We start from the raw sequence: 22,715 nt of genomic DNA on the forward strand, positions 1-22,715 counted from the left end.
ATCCATTACATTTTAGTTGATGGAATTAGCAGTTTATACAACAAGGATAAGGATGTTTGTGATTTATTTTCAGCTCTTATTATGGCAATATATGTAACTACATGATCAAATGATTCTTCACAGAATCAGAATGTTTGACCGGCTCTATGAATTATCAAAAAGATGCATACTATGTCATTGATCAATTTAGTAGTTAAAAAATAGTTAGATCAATATGATTATAAAGTGTATGGCACCTTGAATATTCATTTAAATTTTCTGATCGTATTCTCAATCAGACAGTTAATCTATTGAAAATACAATCATATTTAAAATAGTTCCGTGTATGACCAAGAGTGAGTTACCATTAGTAAGGGACAGGAACATTGCATTATTAAACGACTCAGACTATCTCTGTTTCTCCCTCCAGCACAATTCTTCAGGTTCAGCTAGCACATGGTTTGGCCTAACTCTGGTTTCAGCTAGGCCTTAGCAAAGTTCCTTTTTACAGGCAGGGACCGCGGGTCCCTCTAGTGTAGCAACAAAACAAGGAAAAGTCTTTAGTGCTAGATGACCTTTTTGATTGACTACTGATCCCAGTCAGCCCTTTGCAGACCCTGACAGCTCTCCCAGCTGCAGCAGCCCAACTTTACCAGCGACATCACAGTCTCTCCCGCTGGCTCTACATTCATCTCTGACTGCCTCCCAGTCCTCGCTGGCATGTCTCTCCCAGCTCTGCCTATCACTCACTGACACCTGATGGATCCCTCGCGGAGACTTGCCCGGCAGTATTCCCCACTGTCCTCTCCTGCTCCTGTACAGGCCACCCCTTGGGTTATGTGGGGTTCCTTCAGAGCTCTGAGCCACTGGCCCAAGGTCACCCCCCAGACTGGGGGGCTCCCTCCAAGGCCCCAACAGCCTAACACTCCATCTCCAGTTCTTGTACCCGAACAACTCCTCCTGCTGGGCTGACCCTGGGTATTTAAGGAGGCCTGCCCCCTGCCAATCCAAACTGGGGATTGGTCAGGGTTCCTCAGAACACCCCGGACAGCTCCACCCTTCCTTCTAGAAGCAGAAGGTAGGTAACCAAAAGGTGAAACTAGCTGTGAGTCACCAGCCTACTCTAAGCCACTCCCAGCCACAGATCAAAACAAACAGGCTTTCAGCTAGGCCTGCCTAAATTCACATGAACTGACAAAAATCTCAACTCTAGCACCTACCTAAGTAGAGCATGCTACATTTGCTTTTGGGTTTAATACTGTTTTAATATCACTTTAAGCTGCAAAGGCAGCAGATGGGGGTGTACACAAGCAGTGGCCACAATGCTTTTTTTTGTGACCCAGGTAAGAATTAAAGCCCTTTGTGCGTTTGGTGGGAACCACTAACACACCTGCAGTGCAACCACCCGGCAACCGCTTACAGTGGTATGCCATTTCCAGGATTAAAACAGGTGGTGAGGAGGCAATAAATTGCCTCCTCGCCAGCTGTCAAATGCTTCTCAAAAACATGTGTCACATGTGTAAACAGAGCCTCAATGCCTTTTTTACAAACATCGCACCATCTACCCCTGGGGTATTATTGTGGGTGGCATTTCAGTCTTTGCAGATGACACCAAGCTATTCAGTGGAATAACGTCCTTGCAGGATGTCTCCAACTTACCAGCCGACCTCATTGCATTGTTTAATTGCGCAACTATGTGACAAATGAGGTTTAATGCTGATAAATGTAACGTTATGCACTTAGGGGCTAAGAATATGCATGCATCATACATACTAGGAGGAGTACAACTGGGGGAATCCATATTGGAGAAAGATCTGGGGGTTTTGGTGGATCATAAGCTCAATAATAGCATGCAATGCCAAGTCCTTTCTTGTATTAAGAGAGGTATGGACTCCAAAGAGGGAGATATCATTTTGCCCCTGTACAAATCATTAGTAAGACCTCATCTGGAATTTGTAGTTCAGTTTTGGGCACCAGTTCTCAAAAAGGATATCGGGGAACTGGAGAAAGTGCAGAGAACTTAAAAGAGGCATGGAGGAACTTGGCTATGAGGAAAGATTAGAGGAACTAAATGTATTCTCTCTTGAGAAGGGGGGATTAAGGGGGAATGTGATCAACATTTTTAAATACATAAGTAGTCCATATAGTGAACTTGTTTTTGAGTTATTCACTTTAAGGTCATCACAGAGGACAAGGGGCACCCTTTACATCTAGTAGATTGCTTTAAAAAAGGCCTGGATTATTTCCTTAATGTACATAATATAACTGGGTACTGACATTAAGAGGTAAAGTTGATCCAGGGAAAATCCGGTTGCCTCTTGGGGAACAGGAAGGAATCTTTTCCCCTGATGTAGCAAATTGGATAATGCTTTGCTGGGGTTTTTCGCCTTCCTCTGAATCAACTGTGGGTGAAGGATTGTTTATATGGGATTGTATGATTTCTTTTTTTTTTAATTGGTCGAACTAGATGGACTTATGTCTTTTTTCAACCTGACTAACTATGTAACTATGTATCAGCAATATGGTTATGCAGAGTTCAGGGATGTGCTACATACAGAGTGCAGAGTTCAGGGGTGCACTGTGTACAGAGTGCAGAGTTCAGGGGTGTGTGATGTACAGAGTGCAGAGTTCAGGGGTGCGCTATGTACAGAGTGCAGGGTTCGGGGTATGCGATGTACAGAGTGCAGAGTTGAAGGGTGTGCTACGTACAGAGTGCAGAGTTCAGGGGTACACTGTGTACAGAGTGCAGGGTTCAGGGGTGTGCTATGTACAGAGTGCAGAGCTCTTGGGTGTGCTGTGTACAGAGTGCAGGGTTGAGGAGTGGGCTACATACAGAGTGCAGGGTTTAGCTTTCTCGAATCTCATCCACCCAGCCGTGTAGGCAGCCCTGTCTCTCTCTCTCACTTACAGGGAAAGGTCATGCTCCTAGCCCACCTTGCGCCCACCACCACGCACTGCGCTCACTGTCCAAGTTGGTGAGTGTTTGGTTAACCATCTACACACACTAAATGTTCATTCATCTTGACACCCTCTTTATATTAAGATTATGGTTCATTATACTTCTATATACATTCCATAGGAATCTTGGCCGCATCAGCTTCTGATGAGTGGACACATCCACAAAACGCGTCGAGCTCTGTTTTGATGCCCCAGCTACATCTTACACAGAATCATATTTATACAACTATTATTTTATATACTCAATTATGCTACTTTTTTACCATCAGAATCATATGCTGCTATATGTGTTATGTTGATGCCATGTGCACGTTTCTTATATGTATATGAAATGAATACTTTTTACTGTCTGTATATCTATGTTAACAATTAAACATTCCATGGAGAAATTTAAACATGGTGAAATTTACCTCCACTATCCAATTGCTTCATTTAAAGTCCCAATCTCCCTTTTGTATCTCACTTACAGAAGAATCATTGTTCAGCATCTCCGCACCCGGGCACAGATGGGGATCACAATGCAGCTTACCACATGATGCTCCGTTCCACATTGCACCTGCATCTCCATCTATTTTGTCCCCACCGTGAGCTCAGGGCAGGCAGCGATCTGTAAGAGCTACCAAGAGGAAAGCTGTCCTTGTTAACACAGAATGCTTCTGCGTTTACAAGTGACAGTGGTGAGCAGGCAGCAGAGGGCAAGAGACTGAGGTGGCAGAACAGAGTTCCACCATGTTCCCGGCTGAATAAAAGCCCTATGTACAGGGGCCACATGAAATGGCCTGGCAGGCCAGGTTCGGCCTGCGGGCCTTGTGTTTGACACATGTGATCTATCCTTTACCCCTTCCTCACAAATTAATTTAGAAAGAGTAATTTCTTTTGATCTTTCACATTTTCAACATCTATGTGGGAACGCCTGTACAGTAGATTAACAGCAAATCTTCTCAACTTCCCAGTAACGATCATAAAAGTTTGCTGTTTTTTGAGTACTTACTGTGATTTAAAGCAATAATTACTTCGTTCATTTAGACAAGAGCTGCACTTTCCACACTGAGGAAGATAAAGTGGAATAACTTTATCTCCTAAAACAAGAAAATTATTACAGTTTCAAAATGTGTTATTTTCTATGATGCATTTATTATGTAAAAAATATATGTTCATTATGCACTTTTAGAGTAAATATTGGCCCTCATTAAATTGTACCTGATAATATATTGTAACATACTGATCAAGCTTTACTGCACTGGTATCAAAATGTGATATATATATATATATATATATATATATATATATATACAGTATCTCACAAAATGAGTACACCCCTCACATTTTTGTCAATATTTTATTATATCTTTTTATGTGACAACACTGAAGAAATTACACTTTGCTACAATGTAAAGTAGTGAGTGTAACCAGCGGTTGCAGCATATCATTACTGCTTACTGACTGGTTGCTAGAGGTTACAGCACACATTACAGTTCACTGATTAGTTGCTAGAGGTTACAGCAAATTATTACTGCTTGTTAATTGGTTGCTAGAGATTACTGTACAGTAATACTGCTCACTGATTGGTTGCTGGAAGTTACAGCACATCATCTCCTCACTGCAGGGGGGCATGATATACATATGAATGCCACCTTATTTACATATCATTTCCGCCAGCCACAGCTATTTAGTTATGAATGCCGCCGCTATTTACATATGAGTGCCGGTTATTTACATGAAAACACAGGGTCTGCAGGTGAGTCATCTGTACACAACAATAGGGCAGACCTGGGCAGCATTAGTACCAGCATTTCACACTGAGATATTGGGACACAGCACAGGACTAAAACTTCAAGGGAGAAGGGCATTTAAACTGGGAAAGTTGGCAAGTATGAGGCAGCTGCTTTGAGCCCCACAACAATGACAGGGCCAAGGGCAGCTGCCCCTTTTGCCCTGCCTTAAAGATGGCCCTGACAATGAGCAAAGCTGATCCACAATGCCCTCTCTCACCACTGTTATACATACCTACTATGAAACATCTTGCCATTGCCATAAGACAAAACCCCAATTTGTCCATTGTCCCCAACGACACATAGAGGAGGATTTGCTGTGGAGAAGGGGGCTGAGAAGGAGTTTCTAGATGCATGATATTCCTTTGGAAGATGGTTGTGCAGTGGTGTAGAAGTGAATTAAAGCGGTGTTCCGCCCCCAAAAAAAAAAATTAAAAGCCAGCAGCTACACATATTGCAGCTGCTGGCTTTTAACAATAGGACACTTACCTGTCCTGGAGTCCCGCAATGTCAGCACCGCAGCTGATGTTTCCAACAGCTGTCAGGTGCTGCCGCCGCCATTGCGGGTAAGGGTACCCGGCAGTGTAGCCTTACGGCTTCACACCGCAAGCTCTACAGCGCATGCGCGAGGCACCGCTCCTCTCTCCTACTGGCCCAGCGACAGGGAGAGGAGGAGGGAGGAGGAGGGAGGAGGAGGGAGCCCCGCGGCCCGGACTCCCGGCAGGATACCACCATATTTTAGCCTGGTCTAATATAACTGCTTTATAATAGGCTCCAATATTGGGGACGCCCAGACCTGAAAACTTAGTAGGCGTGCATAGTAGCTTGTGATCAATTTGAGGGCGATTGTTTTTCCAGATGCAGGTGTTGATTATAGCTTGGAGTTTTGCGATGTGTAAAGATAGAATAGGCACAGGTATTGATCTAAATAGGTATAGTATGTGAGGAGCATGAACGTTTTTTTAAGGCCATTCGGCCTGCCCAGGAAACAACAGTTTTCTGAAGACCTTGAGATATTTGAGAAAGCTTAGACATTTGGGCTTGTAGGTTCGTATGGAGAAGTCGTGTAGAGGGAGACATTAGCTGAATACCAAGGTATTTAAAGTGGGGTTCCACCCCAAAAAACAAAAATACCTGAAAAATTCTAAAAAAAAAGAACAAAAAAACATTTGGATATTTTTTTTTTTTACTTACCTCTAAATGCCTGTTGCTAGGTGGTCCCTCGTAGTCTGCCTCTTCCATTGCCTGGGCTGGTGACATCACTTCCCCCTCGGCACAGGAAGGGCTCGGCTCTGCTCCCTCCCTCCTGTCAATCATCTGGGACCCATTACAGGTCCCAAGTGATTGAGCGGCCAATCACGGCGCGCGGTGGAAATTCAGATCGTGTGTACACAATTCCGACGCACAAAATTCCACGCATGCTCAGAATCAAGCAGAAGAGCCGCCCTGGCTATTGAACTTCATTTTTCTTGGCTTTTTGTACGCGTTGTACGTCACTGCGTTCTTGACGATCGGAATTTCCAACAAGGTTTGTGTGACCGTGTGTATGCAAGACAAGCTTGAGCCAACATCCATCGGAAAAAAATCATGGATTTTGTTGTCGGAAAATCCTATCGTGTGTACAGGGCATAAGAGATTTTGTAGTGCTGGTAATGATTTGAGAGGGTCAGTTAGCCACATCGTCCACGTATAAACCTATTTTGTGCATAACATTACCTACTTGAATGCCAGAGATTTAGGGGGAGACTCGGATGGCCCATGCTAACGGCTCCATTACCAGAGAGAATATAAGGGGGGATAGGGGGCATCCCTGTCTGGTACCATTGGAGATGTTGAAGGGGTCAGGAAAACATTCCATTGGTCCAGACTCTGGCACTAGGATTAGAGTATAGACTAAGAATAGAGTTAAGTATATTTCCCCGAAAGACAAATTTTTGTAACACAGCAGTCAAGTATTACCAATGAACTCAGTCGAACACCTTCTCTGCATCCAATGAGAGGAGCAGAGAAGGTGTTCTGTGATGCTCCGCCCACTGTACCAGATCTATAAATCGTCTGGTACCGTCTGAAGCCTGTCTTTCGGCCAAAAATCCCACTTGATCTTTATGTACCAGCAACGGGATGATTGATGAGAGCCAGGTCACTATTAATTTGGCATATATTTTAGTATTGAGGAGAGATATAGGTCGGAAGTTGACAGGGGAGTCAGGGGATTTGCCGGGTTTGGGAATAGTTGTTATTAAGGCTTCTAAGGATTCTATAGGGATGGTCCCTGCGCTGGCCGTGTAGTTGAATGCATCACCCAAGTGAGGGGATAGATGGGAGGAGTACATCTTATAGTACTCATTCCCATATCCATCAAGGCCAGGGGCCTTGTGGAGTGGAAGGGATGCAGTTTGTACTTCCTCCAGAGAGAAGGGAGTTGATAACTGATTAAGATGGTCTTGTGGTATTGAGGGTAGCTGTAGGTCTTGCAGAAATGGTTGGATTTCTGAGGGGTCTGGGGTGATTAGGGTGTCTGAGGCATTAAGATTATATAGTTTGGAGTAAAAGATTGCAAACTGATTTGCAATATCTTTTGGGTTTGCAAGTTTCTTTCCTGTGTCACTGAAGATATAAGGGATCTTAGATTTCGTCTGTTGGTATTTGTATTGTCTGGCTAAAAGGGAGCCAGGTTTGTTGGCCTGGTCATACCAGGTCATTTTCAGTCGCTTGAGGTAGAAGTCAAATTGTCTCCTAATTTTTGACAAAGTGTTTTTAAAGTGATTGCAGTTTGCGGGGAGCATTTAGTCTTGTTAATTTGCTCCAGAGATTTAATCTGATGTAAAAAGGTCAGTGGTCTTGGCATTCCGTAATCTTTTCTCATGAGTACCAATTTTTTTCAGTGTCCCTCTTAAAAAAACCTTGTGAGCATTTCACAGGATATAGGGGTTGCCCGCAAAGCCTTTGTTTTCTTTAAAGAAGCTCTCAATTTCTGAAGCGATCTGTTCCTTATATGGGGAGCGAGCTATAAGGGCGGTGTTTAGTCTTCACATTTTCCCAGTGGGTATGGTGGAGGTGGTAAAAAATTTCATACTGATCGGGGCATGATCTGACCAGGTTATCAATCCAATTTTGGTGTCTGAGATTGTCTGTAAGGTGTTGGAATCAGTTATAAACAGATGAATCCTTGAATAAGATCTCTGAGTATTGGAGTAGAAGGTATAATCTTTTTCCTCGTTGTGGTGGCATCTCCATGGGCCAAAAAGGTTTTCCCTGTCCTTAAAGGAAGACAGCTGAGGAGCGTCTTCTAGCGGTATAAGTGGTATCTAAGGAACTGTTTACAATATCATTGAAGTCTCCACAGATAAACAAGTGGGATCTCCTGAGGGGTCGTATTTTATGAATGAGCTCATTATAGAAACGCTTCTGACGCGTGTTGGGAGCATAAATGTTAGCTATCGTTATGTGACATTCATTAATAGTGGCAGATAGGATGAAATAGTGTCCATTTAGATCAATTTCAATATTTTCAAGCTTGAAGGCAAGTGAAGCTCTAATAACGATCATCACTCCAGCTTTCTTTTTTGGAGCATTAGCAAAGAAAAAGTGGGTAAATTGTTTGTGGGAGCATTTAGGGGGATTTTGTGCTGAGAAATGTGTCTCTTGTGCACAAAGGATATCTGTTTGTAGGGATAGGGCTTCTTTCCACAACATATTATGCTTGTAAGGTGAGTTGAGGTTATTGTGCAGGTCATAGTGGGTGTGTAGAGAGGTGCTTACAAACGTGGGATAGGATTATACCTTGTATTACTCTCTGAATCCAATACACATATAGTAGGCAAATATATACAAAAATGATATACAGAGCTTTCCTGCAATAAAGTGAACAAGCAGAGTATAGAAAATTTTATCAAACGTATAACAGAAACAAGTGTTGATATCTAGTTAGAACCAATAGATGTGCTTAGCACCCTGTACAAAACAGGAGTGACGAGTAGTAAAGATAACGATGGGTCACCACTGGGACATTTTCGTGGCTGACAAACAGAGATCAGGTTAAGTCCTGGTTATACAGAACCGGTGACCAACAATGCAGAAGAGAGCATGTTTTACTGCACGCTATTTGGTAGACCGTGGTTCTGGGAGTCGTTGGGAATACCGGCTAAGTGGAGCAGAGATTGGAGGAGCATTTATGAGGCCTCAGTTGAGGAGGCTTTTAATGCCATCTTTAGGGGAGGCGAACGTGGTAGATTGATTCTGATATGTTACGATGAGCTTAGCCAGAAAGCCCCATTTGTAAGGAATGTTGCAGTCTCGGAGAACAGAGGTGACCAGGGAAAATTCTTCCCTGCGTTGAGAGGTAGCTGCAGATTTGTCAGTGTAAAGGGTGACTCCTGTGTATGGAGTGGGAAGAAAGGTTGAGGTTTTGGCTGCTCTGAGGATCTGATCCTTGATGTGATAGAAATGGACACGTGCCAAAACATCACGGGTACATCCTTAGGTAAGTAGGCAGGTTTAGGGAGCCTGTGGGCTTGATCTATGGTAAGGTCAGGTACAATGAGATGTGGGAGCAGTTCATGGATAATATGCTGCACGTATGTAGTTAGGTCAGCGGGTTTAAAGCTCTCTGGTACGCCACGGAATTTAATGTTATTGCGGCGTGACCTATCCTCGAGCTCCGCCATCTTTACTTGCATGTACCGGAGCTCCTGGGATTGCCGCTCAAATGCGGAGACCATATTATTATATGCTTTGATGTTGTCTAAAACCTGCCTCTCCACTATATCAGTGCGCTCCGCAATGTGGTCAACTCGCATAGTAAGATGAGAAATAGAGGAGCGTAATTCTCTTTGATTTCTTTTTGTAGTGAGATCAGCATGAGCTTAAGTGTATGCTCTGAGGCAGGCTGATCACTTGTAGGGAGAGCTGCCAGGGATTCCTGAGAGTCCTCTTCCAAGTGGGGCTGTGGAGGTGGGGAGCATAATTGTTTCTTGTGGAGAGGGGCTTTATCAGGGGACTGGTTTGGTGTAGGGGGAGGTCGCTTATCTCTATCATAGGACTCATAGGACTGTGAGGGGAAAGGATCTCCTAGGAGAGTGTCAGGTCCAGATTCCTCCATTCCCTTAGCTGTGGTGTGTGGGGAGAGAGAGCCTCGTGCCTGCAGCTCTGTAGCCCTGTCAACGCCATCTTGGCAGACCTGTGTGGACGAGGTGAGGGGAAAGAACTCCGTGAGATGCCGCAGAGTGGAGTATTTCTCCCTCATGCTGTCTTCCACTGGGTCAGACATGTTAGCGCTTCTGGGCGGAGTGAAAATCTCCTGTCTCCGCGGTTGCTGTGTGCCGCTATGTCCCTGTGTGAAGCGGAGCGGCTCGATCAAGCAGCCATCTCAGCTTGCCGCTTGGCCACGCCCCCTCCTTTAAATTGTCTCTTTCATCTCATGTTCAAGAACGAAATTACCGATTTGTGTCTAGGTGGTATTGCTGCCCTACTATTCTACATAAAATCGATCCTAACGTACCAGATACGTGCTGGAGATGCTTACAGGCCCCCAGGCACCATGACACACATCTGGGGCACTTGCCCTGAATTACCCCCTTTTGGGATAAAATTCTCCATCTCTATGACAAACTTGTGGGGGACAAATTCCCAAATGAACCTCACATAACTATACTGTCTATGTTGCCAAGCTCCTGTAAACAAATCAAGAAGAGCTTGATTCGTCATTTTTTGATGGCTGCTCGCTCAGTTATCGCTAGATCTTGGCACCAAACGATGATCCCTTCTTTAGCTGATTGGGCTTGTCAAATGGACAGGATCGAACTCCTAGAACGTATGGTTGCGTTGGATGCTGAAAGGAATGAATCCCACACCATTATGTAAACCATATGGTTGCATTTCTAGTTTTCCTCCAATTTTGATGCTTTTTTAGCAGAGACAGTCAATTATGCTTCTCCTGGACTCTCTCATGTGTAAATGGCTACCCCTTCCCCTTATCATCCTTATATTTACCCTTATCCTTTCTTTACTTTCCCTCTTCCCTCACTTTTTTTTGTTTCCCTACCCTTCTTTCATTTCTCCATACATAAGGTTATGGTTCTCTTAACTGTAGCGCCACCATATTTTCATGCCATACAGTATATGTCGAGCTTGGCTTTCTACAACTTTGTTACTAGTGGACTACGGGTTAATTAATAATAAGTTATTATGCTCATTGTACCATGTTTTAACCACTTCGGCCCTGGAAGAATTTACCCCCTTCCTGACCAGGCCTTTTTTTGCGATACAGCACTGCTTCACTTTAACTGACAATTGCGCAGTCATGCGCCGCTCTACTCAAACAAAATTTACGTCCTTTTTTTCCCACAAATAGAGCTTTCTTTTGGTGGTATTTGATCACCTCTGCGGTTTTTATTTTTTGAGCTATAAACAAAAGAATAGCAACAATTTTGAAAAAAAAAACACAATATATTTTACTTTTTGCTATAATAAATATCCCAAATTAAAAAAAAACAAAAACAATTTTTTTCCTCAGTTTAGGCCGATATGTATTCTTCTACATATTTTTGGTAAAAATAATCACAATAAGCGTTTATTGATTGGTTTGCCCAAAAGTTATAGCGTCTACAAAATAGAGGATAGATTTTTGGATTTTTTTATTGCTATTTTTTTTTTACTAATAATGGTGGCGATCTGCAATTTTTAGCGGTACTGAGATATTGCAGCAGACAAATTGGACACTTTTGACACATTTTTGGGACCAGTGACATTTATACAGCGATCAGTGCTATAAAATTGCAGGGAAGGGGTAACACTAGGGGGCGATCAAGGGGTTAACTGTGATCTCTAGGTGTGTTCTAACTGTGGGGGGGGATGAGACTGACTAGGGGAGGAGACCGATTGGTGTTCATACTTAGTATGAACAGATGCTCTGTCTCCTCTCCCCTGACAGAACTGGGATTTGTGTGATTACACACACAGATCCCGGTTGTCACTCTGTCACGAGCGATCGCGGGTGCCCGGCGGTCATCGCGCCAGGCAGGCACTCGCATTGGCTCTGGGGACACGCTGCGGGCGCGCGCCACCGGAGGCCTCTTAAAGAGCCGACGTACAGCTACGGCAGCTCACCCAGGGGAGCCAACCTGCCGCAGTATAACTGTGGCGGCTGGTTCGGGAACTGGTTAAAGACCTATATTTTATCATACTTATGCGATACTTGTCCTATTGTTATTATTACGATCTCAATGTATACTTGTTCATCCTCTGGAGTCGGGTTGATACTCCCATGTGTTCACTTGTTTAATCCTGTTTAAAACGTAATAAAACAGATTCAACATAATGCAACAGGAGGAGTAGGCAGGGAGGACACAACTACCTGGGGGAAGTAGGGGGGTAGGTAACAAAAATTTGGACTGGAGATTAGTACTGGGACGAGTGATTGGGTATGGGGGGGTTAATTTGTTCTGGGAGGTGATTTGACAGTAGAGAGGATTTGTGTTAGAAGGTGGGGGAAGGGGAGTTGGGGGGGGGATTTGTGCTAGAAGGGAAAGGAGGATATGTGCTGTGGGGAAATTTGAGCTGGAAGGTGGAGAGCATTTGTGCTAGAAGGGGGGAGGATTTATGCTGGGGGGATTTGTACTAGGGGGAATTTATGCTAGAGCGGGGGGGGGGGGGGATTTGTGCTAGAGGGAAGATTTGTCTTTGGGGGATTTATTTGTGCTAGAAGGGTGTGAGGATTTATGCTAGGGGGGATTTTTACTAGAATGGGGGTTAGTGGGGGCATTTGAGAGGAATGACTGGGGGGGGATGGGCAGAGAGTTATTGTGCAGGAAAGTGAGGATGATTTGTGTTTGAAGGAGGGACTTGAGCATAGAATTTGTGCTGGGAGGAGGAATTTGGGAGAGAGTCACAGAGATTTTAGCTGTGCTAGGGTGCGATGGGGGGTGGAGGGGGGACTGATGGAGAGTATTTCTGTTTGGGGTAGGATTTGTGCTGTGGGAATTCATACTAAAAAGGGAGGAGGAATTGTGATGGAGTGCATTTCTGCTAGAAGAGTGGGGGAAAGGATTTGTGCAGGTAGGAATGATTGGGGGGAATGGGGGGTTGGGGAGGATGTGTGCCAAAAAGGGAAGAGAATTTGTGCTGGGGAGAATTTGTGAGGGAAGGATTTGTGCCGGGAGGGGGGATTTGGGAAGGGTCACAGAGATTTGAGTAGGAAGAAAATTAGGGGGGAAGTTTGTGTTAAAGGAGAAGAGAATTTGTGCTTGGAGGGATTCAGGGGAGGATTTGTACTAGAATGGGGATTTGGGGGGTAGGATTTGTGCTGTGAGGGAAGATTTGGGGGGACTTATGCCGGGTGGGTTGGAGGAGGGGGATAGGATGTGGAGAAGGGGGCCAAAGCCTCTTCTTTCATATGCAGCAGGTCATGTTTTTTGGTCACTGCTACTGTTGCCCCCGCATCTTCATGGCAGACATCATGGCTCTGTCCTGAGTGGCTCTGTCACGAGTGATGCTCAGTTTCACCGACGCAGTTTAACGAAAGCCGGTTAACTAAAGCTGGATGAACAACAACAAGAACTCTGCTCCACTCTGCAAGACGACAAGCAAACCAGCTTTTGACATTTATTTTATATTAAGTTAGTTTCCCACTCTCTATCCACTAACATGCTCCTTATTCTCTTCCTTCTCACATTGGTGTCTTCTATCCTCAAATTATCTTTACTCTACCCCTCCTCTCTTCCCTGCAGCATGCACATATCACCCTCACTCCTACCCTCTCCCTACTATAGCACCCATCATCTCCTGCATTTGCTGCACCCACATGCTGACATAAACACCAGGGCCACTAGACACGTGCGCTCATGCACATCCCACTCCCACTTTGCCTTCCTCGCCCTCCTCCTTCTCCTAGTCTCAGGTGACATTTCTCGTAATCCTGGTCCGACATTTTCCAAATGCAAGCCACATATCCAATACCCCTCCCCCTCTGGCAACCACCGCAATCCACTCAGTTTAATTTCTATCCCCCCGCTTCCTCAAAGCAGCCCACCAATCTCATGCGCCCTTTGGAATGCCTGCTCCATCTGTAACAAGCTAACATCTGTACATGACCTCTTCATCTCTCATGGCTTTAACATACTCGCCATAACAGAAACCTGGCTTCAAAATTTTGACTCAGCTACTCCTGCTGCCCTCTCCCATGGTGGTCTCCATTGGACTCACTCCCCCAGACCCAACAGACAGAAAGGAGGTGGAGTTGGCTTCCTTCTATCCCAACAAAGCACCTTCCAAGTCCTTCCTGTCCCTCCCCCTCTATCCCTCTCTTCTTTCGAGAGGCACTGTATTCGTCTGTTTTCTCCCATTTCTCTGAGGATTGCAGCAATTTATCGGCCTCCAGGACCAGTATCACGCTTTCTTGATAACTTTGCTGCCTGGCTACCCTACTTTCTCTCCTCTGAACTACCCACCATTATTCTTGGTGACTTCAACATTCCTGTCAATGTTAACCACTTCCCGACCGCCTAACGACGATATACGTCGGCAGAATGGCACGGGCAGGCAAAATCACGTACCTGGTACGTGATTGCCTTCCCGCGGGCTGGGGGTCCGAACGGACCCCCCCCCTGGTGCCAGAGGTGGTTGGTTTTGGTCTGGGAGCGTTCAGTGATGAGGGGGAGGCCATCCATTCGTGGCCCCCCCTCGCGATCGCTCCCAGCCAATCAGAATCTTCCCCTGCCTCTGTATAGTACACAGAGGCAGGGGATGTGACGTCATCTCTCCTCGGCTCGGCATTTTCCGTTCCGGCGCCGAGGAGAGAAGACTGAAATGTGAGTGTAAAACACAACACATCCCAGTAGAACATGCCAGGCACACAAAACACCCCCCTTTACCCCCGATCCCCCCGATCACCCTACGATCACCCCTCCCCCCCCCTGTCACACTGACACCAAGCAGTTTTTTTTTTTTTCCTGATTACTGCATGGTGTCAGTTTGTGACAGTTAGTGTGGTAGGGCAGTTAGTATTAGCCCCCTTTAGGTCTAGGGTACCCCCCTAACCCCCCCTAATAAAGTTTTAACCCCTTGATCACCCCCCGTCGCCAGTGTCACTAAGCGATCATTTTTCTGATCGCTGTATTAGTGTCGCTGGTGACGCTAATTAGGGAGGTAAATATTTAGGTTCGCCGTCAGCGTTTTATAGTGACAGGGACCCCCATATACTACCGATTAAATGTTTTAACCCCTTGATTGCCCCCTAGTTAACCCTTTCACCAGTGTTCACCGTATAACTGTTACGGGTGACGTTGGTTAGTTCGTTTATTTTTTATAGTGTCAGGGAACCCGCCGTTTATTACCGATTAAAGGTTTAGCCCCCTGATCGCCCGGCGGTGATATGCATCGCCCCAGGCAGCGTCAGATTAGCGCCAGTACCGCTAACACCCACGCACGCAGCATACGCCTCTCTTAGTGGTATAGTATCTGAACGGATCAATATCTGATCCGATCAGATCTATACTAGCGTCCCCAGCAGTTTAGGGTTCCCAAAAACGCAGTGTTAGCGGGATCAGCCCAGATACCTGCTAGCACCTGCGTTTTGCCCCTCCGCCCGGCCCACCCCAGCCCACTCAAGTACAGTATCGATCGATCACTGTCACTTACAAAACACTAACCGCATAACTGCAGCGTTCGCAGAGTCAGGCCTGATCCCTGCGATCGCTAACAGTTTTCTTGGTAGCATTTTGGTGAACTGGCAAGCACCAGCCCCAGGCAGCGTCAGGTTAGTGCCAGTACCGCTAACACCCATGCATGCACCGTACACCTCCCTTAGTGGTATAGTATCTGAATGGATCAATATCTGATCCGATCAGATCTATACTAGCGTCCCCAGCAGTTTAGGGTTCCCAAAAACGCAGTGTTAGCGGGATCAGCCCAGATACCTGCTAGCACCTGCGTTTTGCCCCTCCGCCCGGCCCACCCCAGCCCACTCAAGTACAGTATCGATCGATCACTGTCACTTACAAAACACTAACCGCATAACTGCAGCGTTCGCAGAGTCAGGCCTGATCCCTGCGATCGCTAACAGTTTTCTTGGTAGCATTTTGGTGAACTGGCAAGCACCAGCCCCAGGCAGCGTCAGGTTAGTGCCAGTACCGCTAACACCCATGCATGCACCGTACACCTCCCTTAGTGGTATAGTATCTGAATGGATTAATATCTGATCCGATCAGATCTATACTAGCGCCCCCAGCAGTTTAGGGTTCCCAAAAACGCAGTGTTAGCGGGATCAGCCCAGATACCTGCTAGCACCTGCGTTTTGCCCCTCCGCCCGACCCAGCCCAGCCAAGTGCAGTATCGATCGATCACTGTCACTTATAAAACACTAAACGCATAACTGCAGTGTTCGCAGAGTCAGGCCTGATCCCTGCGATTTTGGTGAACTGGCAAGCACCAGCGGCCTAGTACACCCCGGTCGTAGTCAAACCAGCACTGTAGTAACACTTGGTGATGTGGCGAGTCCCATAAGTGCAGTTCAAGCTGGTGAGGTGGCAAGCACAAGTAGTGTCCCGCTGCCACCAAGAAGACAAACAGGCCCGTCGTGCCCTTCCTGCTGCATTTGCCAATCCTAATTGGGAACCCACCACTTCTGCAGCACCCGTACTTCTCCCATTCACATCCCCAACCAAATGCAGTCGGTTGCATGAGGGGCATTTTTATGTCCTCCCGAGTACCCCTACCCAACGAACCCCCCCAAAAAAGATGTCGTGTCTGCAGCAAGCGCGGATATAGGCGTGACACCGCTATTATTGTCCCTCCTGTCCTGACAATCCTGGTCTTTGCATTGGTGAATGTTTTGAACGCTACCATTCACTAGTTGAGTATTAGCGTAGGGTACAGCATTGCACAGACTAGGACACACTTTCACAGGGTCTCCCAAGATGCCATCGCATTTTGAGAGACCCAAACCTGGAACCGGTTACAGTTATAAAAGTTACAGTTACAAAAAAAAGTGTAAAAAAAAAAAAAACACAAAAAAATATATAAAATAAAAAAAAATAGTTGTCGTTTTATTGTTCTCTCTCTCTCTATTCTCTCTCTATTGTTCTGCTCTTTTTTACTGTATTCTATTCTGCAATGTTTTATTGTTATTATGTTTTATCATGTTTGCTTTTCAGGTATGCAATTTTTTATACTTTACCGTTTACTGTGCTTTATTGTTAACCATTTTTTTGTCTTCAGGTACGCCATTCACAACTTTGAGTGGTTATACAAGAATGATGCCTGCAGGTTTAGGTATCATCTTGGTATCATTCTTTTCAGCCAGCGGTCGGCTTTCATGTAAAAGCAATCCTAGCGGCTAATTAGCCTCTAGACTGCTTTTACAAGCAGTGGGAGGGAATGCCCCCCTCCCCCACCATTTTCCGTGTTTTTCTCTGGCTCTCCTGTCTCAACAGGGAACCTGAGAATGCAGCCGGTGATTCAGCCAGCTGACCATAGAGCTGATCAGAGACCAGAGTGGCTCCAAACATCTCTATGGCCTAAGAAACCGGAAGCTACGAGCATTTTATGACTTAGATTTCACCAGATGTAATAAGCGCCATTGGGAAATTGGGGAAGCATTTTATCACACCGATCTTGGTGTGGTCAGATGCTTTGAGGGCAGAGGAGAAATCTAGGGTCTAATAGACCCCAATTTTTTCAAAAAAGAGTACCTGTCACTACCTATTGCTATCATAGGGGATATTTACATTCCCTGAGATAACAATAAAAATGATTTAAAAAAAAAAAAAAAAAAAAAATGAAAGGAACAGTTTAAAAATAAGATAAAAAAGAAAAAAAATAATAAAGAAAAAAAAAAAAAAAGCACCCCTGTCCCCCCCTGCTCTCGCGCCAAGCGTCGGTCTGGCGTCAAATGTAAACAGCAATTTCACCATGCATGTGAGGTATCACCGCGAAGGTCAGATCGAGGGCAGTAATTTTTGCAGTAGACCTCCACTGTAAATCTAAATTAGTAACCTGTAAAGGCTTTTAAAGGCTTTTAAAAATGTATTTATTTTGTTGCCACTGCACGTTTGTGCGCAATTTTAAAGCATGTCATGTTTGGTATCCATGTACTCGGCCTAAGATCATCTTTTTTATTTCATCAAACATTTGGGCAATATAGTGTGTTTTAGTGCATTCAAATTTGTGTTTATTCCCCAAAAAATGCGTTTGAAAAATCGCTGCGCAAATACTGTGTGAAAAACAAACGAAACACCCACCATTTTAATCTGTAGGGCATTTGTTTTAAAAAAATATATAATGTTTGGGGGTTCAAAGTAATTTTCTTGCAAAAAAAATAATTTTTTCATGTAAACAAAAAGTGTCAGAAAGGGCTTTGTCTTCAAGTGGTTAGAAGAGTGGGTAATGTGTGACATAAGCTTCTAAATGTTGTGCATAAAATGCCAGGACAGTTCAAACCCCCCCAAATGACCCCATTTTGGAAAGTAGACACCCCAAGCTATTTGCTGAGAGGCATGTCGAGTCCGTGGAATATTTTATATTGTGACACAAGTTGCCGGAAAGAGACAAATTTTTTTTTTTTTTTTGCACAAAGTTGTCACTAAATGATATATTGCTCAAACATGCCATGGGAATATGTGAAATTACACCCCAAAATACATTTTGTTGCTTCTCCTGAGTATGGGGATACCACATGTGTGAGACTTTTTTGGAGCCTAGCCTCGTACGGGACCCCGAAAACCAAGCACCGCCTTCAGGCTTTCTAAGGGCGTACATTTTTGATTTCACTCTTCACTGCCTATCACAGTTTCGGAGGCCATGGAATGCCCAGGTGGCTCAAACCCCCCCCAAATGACCCCATTTTGGAAAGTAGACACTCCAAGCTATTTGCTGAGAGGTATAGTGAGTATTTTGCAGACCTCACTTTTTGTCACAAAGTTTTGAAAATTGAAAAAAGAAAAAAAAATGTTTTTTCCTTGTCTTTCTTCATTTTCAAAAACAAATGAGAGCTGCAAAATACTCACCATGCCTCTCAGCAAATAGCTTGGGGTGTCTACTTTCCAAAATGGGGTCATTTGGGGGGGGTTTGTGCCACCTGGGCATTCCATGGCCTCCGAAACTGTGATAGGCAGTGAAGAGTGAAATCCAAAAATTTACACCCTTAGAAATCCTGAAGGCAGTGATTGGTTTTCGGGGCCCCGTACGCGGCTAGGCTCCTAAAAAGTCCCACACATGTGGTATCCCCATACTCAGAAGCAGCTAAATGTATTTTGGGGTGCAATTCCACATATGCCCATGGCCTGTGTGAGCAATATATCATTTAGTGACAACTTTGTGCAAAAAAAAAAAAAATTGGTCATTTTCCCGCATTTTGTGTCAAAATATAAAATATTCCATGGACTCAACATGCCTCAAAGCAAATAGTTTGGGGTGTCTACTTTCCAAAATGGGGTAATTTGGGGGGGTTTTATGCCATCTGGGCATTTTATGGCCTTCAAAACTGTGATAGGTAGTGAGGAGTAAAATCAAAAATTTAGGCCCTTAGAAATCCTGAAGGCAGTGATTGGTTTTCGGGGCCCCGTACGCGGCTAGGCTCCCAAAAAGTCCCACACATGTGGTATCCCCATACTCAGGAGAAGCAGCTGAATATATTTTGGGGTGCAATTCCACATATGCTTATGGCCTGTGTGAGCAATATATCATTTAGTGACAACTTTTTGTAAATTTTTTTTTTTTTTAGTCATTATTCAATCACTTGGGACAAAAAAAATTAATATTCGATGGGCTCAACATGCCTCTCAGCAATTTCCTTGGGGTGGCTACTTTCCAAAATGGGGTCATTTGTGGGGGTTTTATACTACCCTGCCATTTTAGCACCTCAAGAAATGACATAGGCAGTCATAAATTAAAGGCTGTGTAAATTCCAGAAAATGTACCCTAGTTTGTAGGCGCTATAACTTTTGCGCAAACCAATAAATATATACTTATTGACATTTTTTTTACCAAAGACATGTGGCCGAATACATTTTGGCCTAAATGTATGACTAAAATTGAGTTTATTGAATTTTTTTTATAACAAAAAGTAGAAAATATAATTTTTTTTTCAAAATTTTCGGTCTTTTTCTGTTTATAGCGCAAAAAATAAAAATGGCAGAGGTGATCAAATACCATCAAAAGAAAGCTCTATTTGTGAGAAGAAAAGGACACAAATTTTGTTTGGGTACAGCATTGCAAGACCGCGCAATTAGCAGTTAAAGCGACGCAGTGCCAAATTGTAAAAAGTGCTCTGGTCATTAAGGCGGTAAATCCTTCCGGGGCTGAAGTGGTTAACAGCCCAACTACAGCTAAACTTCTCAACTTAACCTCATCTTTTGATCTAACCCAATGGACACATACTTCCACTCACTCCAATCGTAATACCCTTGACCTTGTATTCTCCCATCTCTGCAACCCTGGCAACCTCACCAACACCCCCTTTCCTCTCTCTGATCACAACCTCATTACTTTCACTGTATCCTTGCCTCCAACCACCCATCCCTCCAAGCAGCAAACAATTACTTGTAGAAACCTTCACCACTTTAACCCTTCTCTTCTCTATTCTGCTACTGACCACCTATATGAAATAATCTCCCCCCTATCCTGTCCTGACCTGGCCACCTCTGTCTACAACAGTTCACTCTCATCATCACTAGATGCACTTGCTCCTCTAACCACACGCAGAATCAGGCTACGACCTTTACCACCCTGGCAAACTGACAACACTAGAAATCTCAAGAGACATTGCTGTGCTCTTGAATGACTGTGGCGTAAAACCAAATGCCTGCAAGACTTCACCCTATATAAATCTGCCCTTCTAAAATACAATTCATGCCTCCATGCTGCCAAACAAGCCTACTTTGTCTCACTTATTAATCCCTTGTCATCCAGTCCCCGTCGGCTCTTCTCAACCTTTAACTCTCTGCTTCGTCCCCCATCCCCTCTACTCACTAACTCACTCACTGCCCAAGAGATTGCCAATCACTTCAAAGACAAGATCAATGCAATTGATGAGGACATCTCCACTGTGCGTACGTCTTCCCCACCCAACATACCTTGCCTAGCAGTACATTCAACACTCTCCTCTTTTGAATTGGCTACTACTGAAGAGGATACAAAACTTTTCTCGGATGCCCACCAAACCAATTGTCCCTTGGATCATGTTCCCTCACAACTACTATGGTCACCCTCTTCTTATATCCTATGCTCCCTCACCCACATCTTCAATCTCTCCCTTTCTAGTGGCATCTTCCCCTCCTCTCTAAAACATGTGCAGATCACTACCATTCTTAAAAAAGCCCTCATTGGACCCTACCAACCTGAACAACTTAAGACCCATCTCACTGCTCCCATTCATCTCTAAACTTCTAGAACGCTTAGTCTACAACCGTCTTAGCTCCTACCTCAGTGAAAATAACCTTCTTGACCCCTTACAGTCTGGCTTTCGCTCGCAGCACTCCACGGAAACTGCCTTACTAAAACTCACTAACGATTTACTAACTGCTAAAACCAACAGCCAGTACTCCATACTCCTACTACTTGACCTCTCTGCGGCCTTTGATACTGTTGACCACCCGCTCCTTCTGAATAAACTACATTCCCTTGGCCTCCGAGATTCTGCTCTATCCTGGTTCTCTGCCTATTTATCACAGCGCTCCTTCAGTGTCACCTACAATTCTGTCTCCTCCTCTTCATTGCCCCTTTCTGTGGGGGTCCCCCAAGGCTCGGTTCTTGGTTCCCTTCTCTACTCTATCTACACCTCCTCCCTTGGTCACTTAATAACCCCCCATGACTTCTAATACCACTTATACACTGATGACACCCAAATCTATCTGTCTACTCCTCACCTCACTAATTCAGTCTCCTCTCGCATTACTAACTTACTAACTGACATATAAGCATGGATGTCGCACCACTTCCTTAAACTAAATCTCTCTAAAACTGAGCTATTAATATTCCCCCCCGCCCGTGTCCCCCTCCATGACTTTTCCATCAAAATCAACAATGCAACCATCAGTCCCTCCCCTCACGCCAGGGTACTAGGTGTAATCCTAGACTCTAACTTGTCATTTCAGCCTCAAATCCAATCGTTGTCAAAAGTCTGTAGAATTCACCTCAGTAACATCTCTAAAATTCGCCCCTTTTTAACAATGAAACCACCAAGCTCCTCATTCACTCCCTTGTTATCTCTCGCCTTGACTATTGCAACTCCCTTCTCATTGGCCTACCTCTCCATAGGCTATCCCCTCTTCAGTCTATCATGAAAGCTGCTGCCAGACTTATCCACCTTACCAACCGCTCAGTGTCTGCCAACCCTCTACTCCAATCCCTACACTGGCTCCCAATCACCCAGCGAATTAAATTCAAAATACTAACCACAACATACAAAGCCATTCACAACTCTGCCCCGAGCTACATCACTAATCTTGTCTCCAGATATCACCCAAATCGACCTCTCTGCTCTTCTCAAGACCTTCTGCTTTCAAGCTCTCTCATCTCCTCCTCCCATGCTCGTCTCCAGGATTTCTCCAGAGCCTCTCCCATCCTCTGGAACTCGCTACCTCCATCTATCCGGCTATCCCCTACTCTTGCTACCTTCAGGCGATCCCTGAAAACTCATCTCTTCAGGAAAGCCTATCACGTCTCCAACTAATCTCCTACCACTTCCACTAGCTCATTCCCCACAGTTACATCCTTTTGTACTACCTGCCCCACCCTATTAGATTGTAAGCTCTTCTGAGCAGGGCCCTCTTAATCCTCTGGTATTTTATTGTATTATAACTGTATTGTCTCCCTTTTATATTGTAAAGCGCTTCGTAAACTGTTGGCGCTATATAAATCCTGTATAATAATAATAATATTCTTCCTGTTCCCACACAACTGCATCCACCACAATATTGTGGAATAAGATGGTGGGTTGTAATCTAATCTGCTCCTGCAAAGCCCTCCTGACTGGACCTGCTTTCAGTCCTGCCACAAACTGACCTCCCAATA

General features: G+C 44.7%; 1 protein-coding gene across 1 annotated transcript in view; it reads right to left on the reverse strand.

Moving 5' to 3' along the window:
* LOC141110140 (alcohol dehydrogenase 1-like) overlaps positions 1 to 22,715 on the reverse strand; it is a 72,860-nt gene that overhangs the window by 38,907 nt on the left and 11,238 nt on the right. Inside the window, exon 4 of the mRNA XM_073601358.1 lies at positions 3,929 to 4,016. Within this exon, the coding sequence (XP_073457459.1) occupies positions 3,929 to 4,016 (88 nt within the window). The remainder of the gene's footprint in view (positions 1 to 3,928; positions 4,017 to 22,715) is intronic.

The sequence above is a fragment of the Aquarana catesbeiana genome, linkage group LG01, assembly GCF_042186555.1.
Source record: "Aquarana catesbeiana isolate 2022-GZ linkage group LG01, ASM4218655v1, whole genome shotgun sequence".
Classification (NCBI taxonomy): Eukaryota; Metazoa; Chordata; class Amphibia; order Anura; family Ranidae; genus Aquarana; species Aquarana catesbeiana.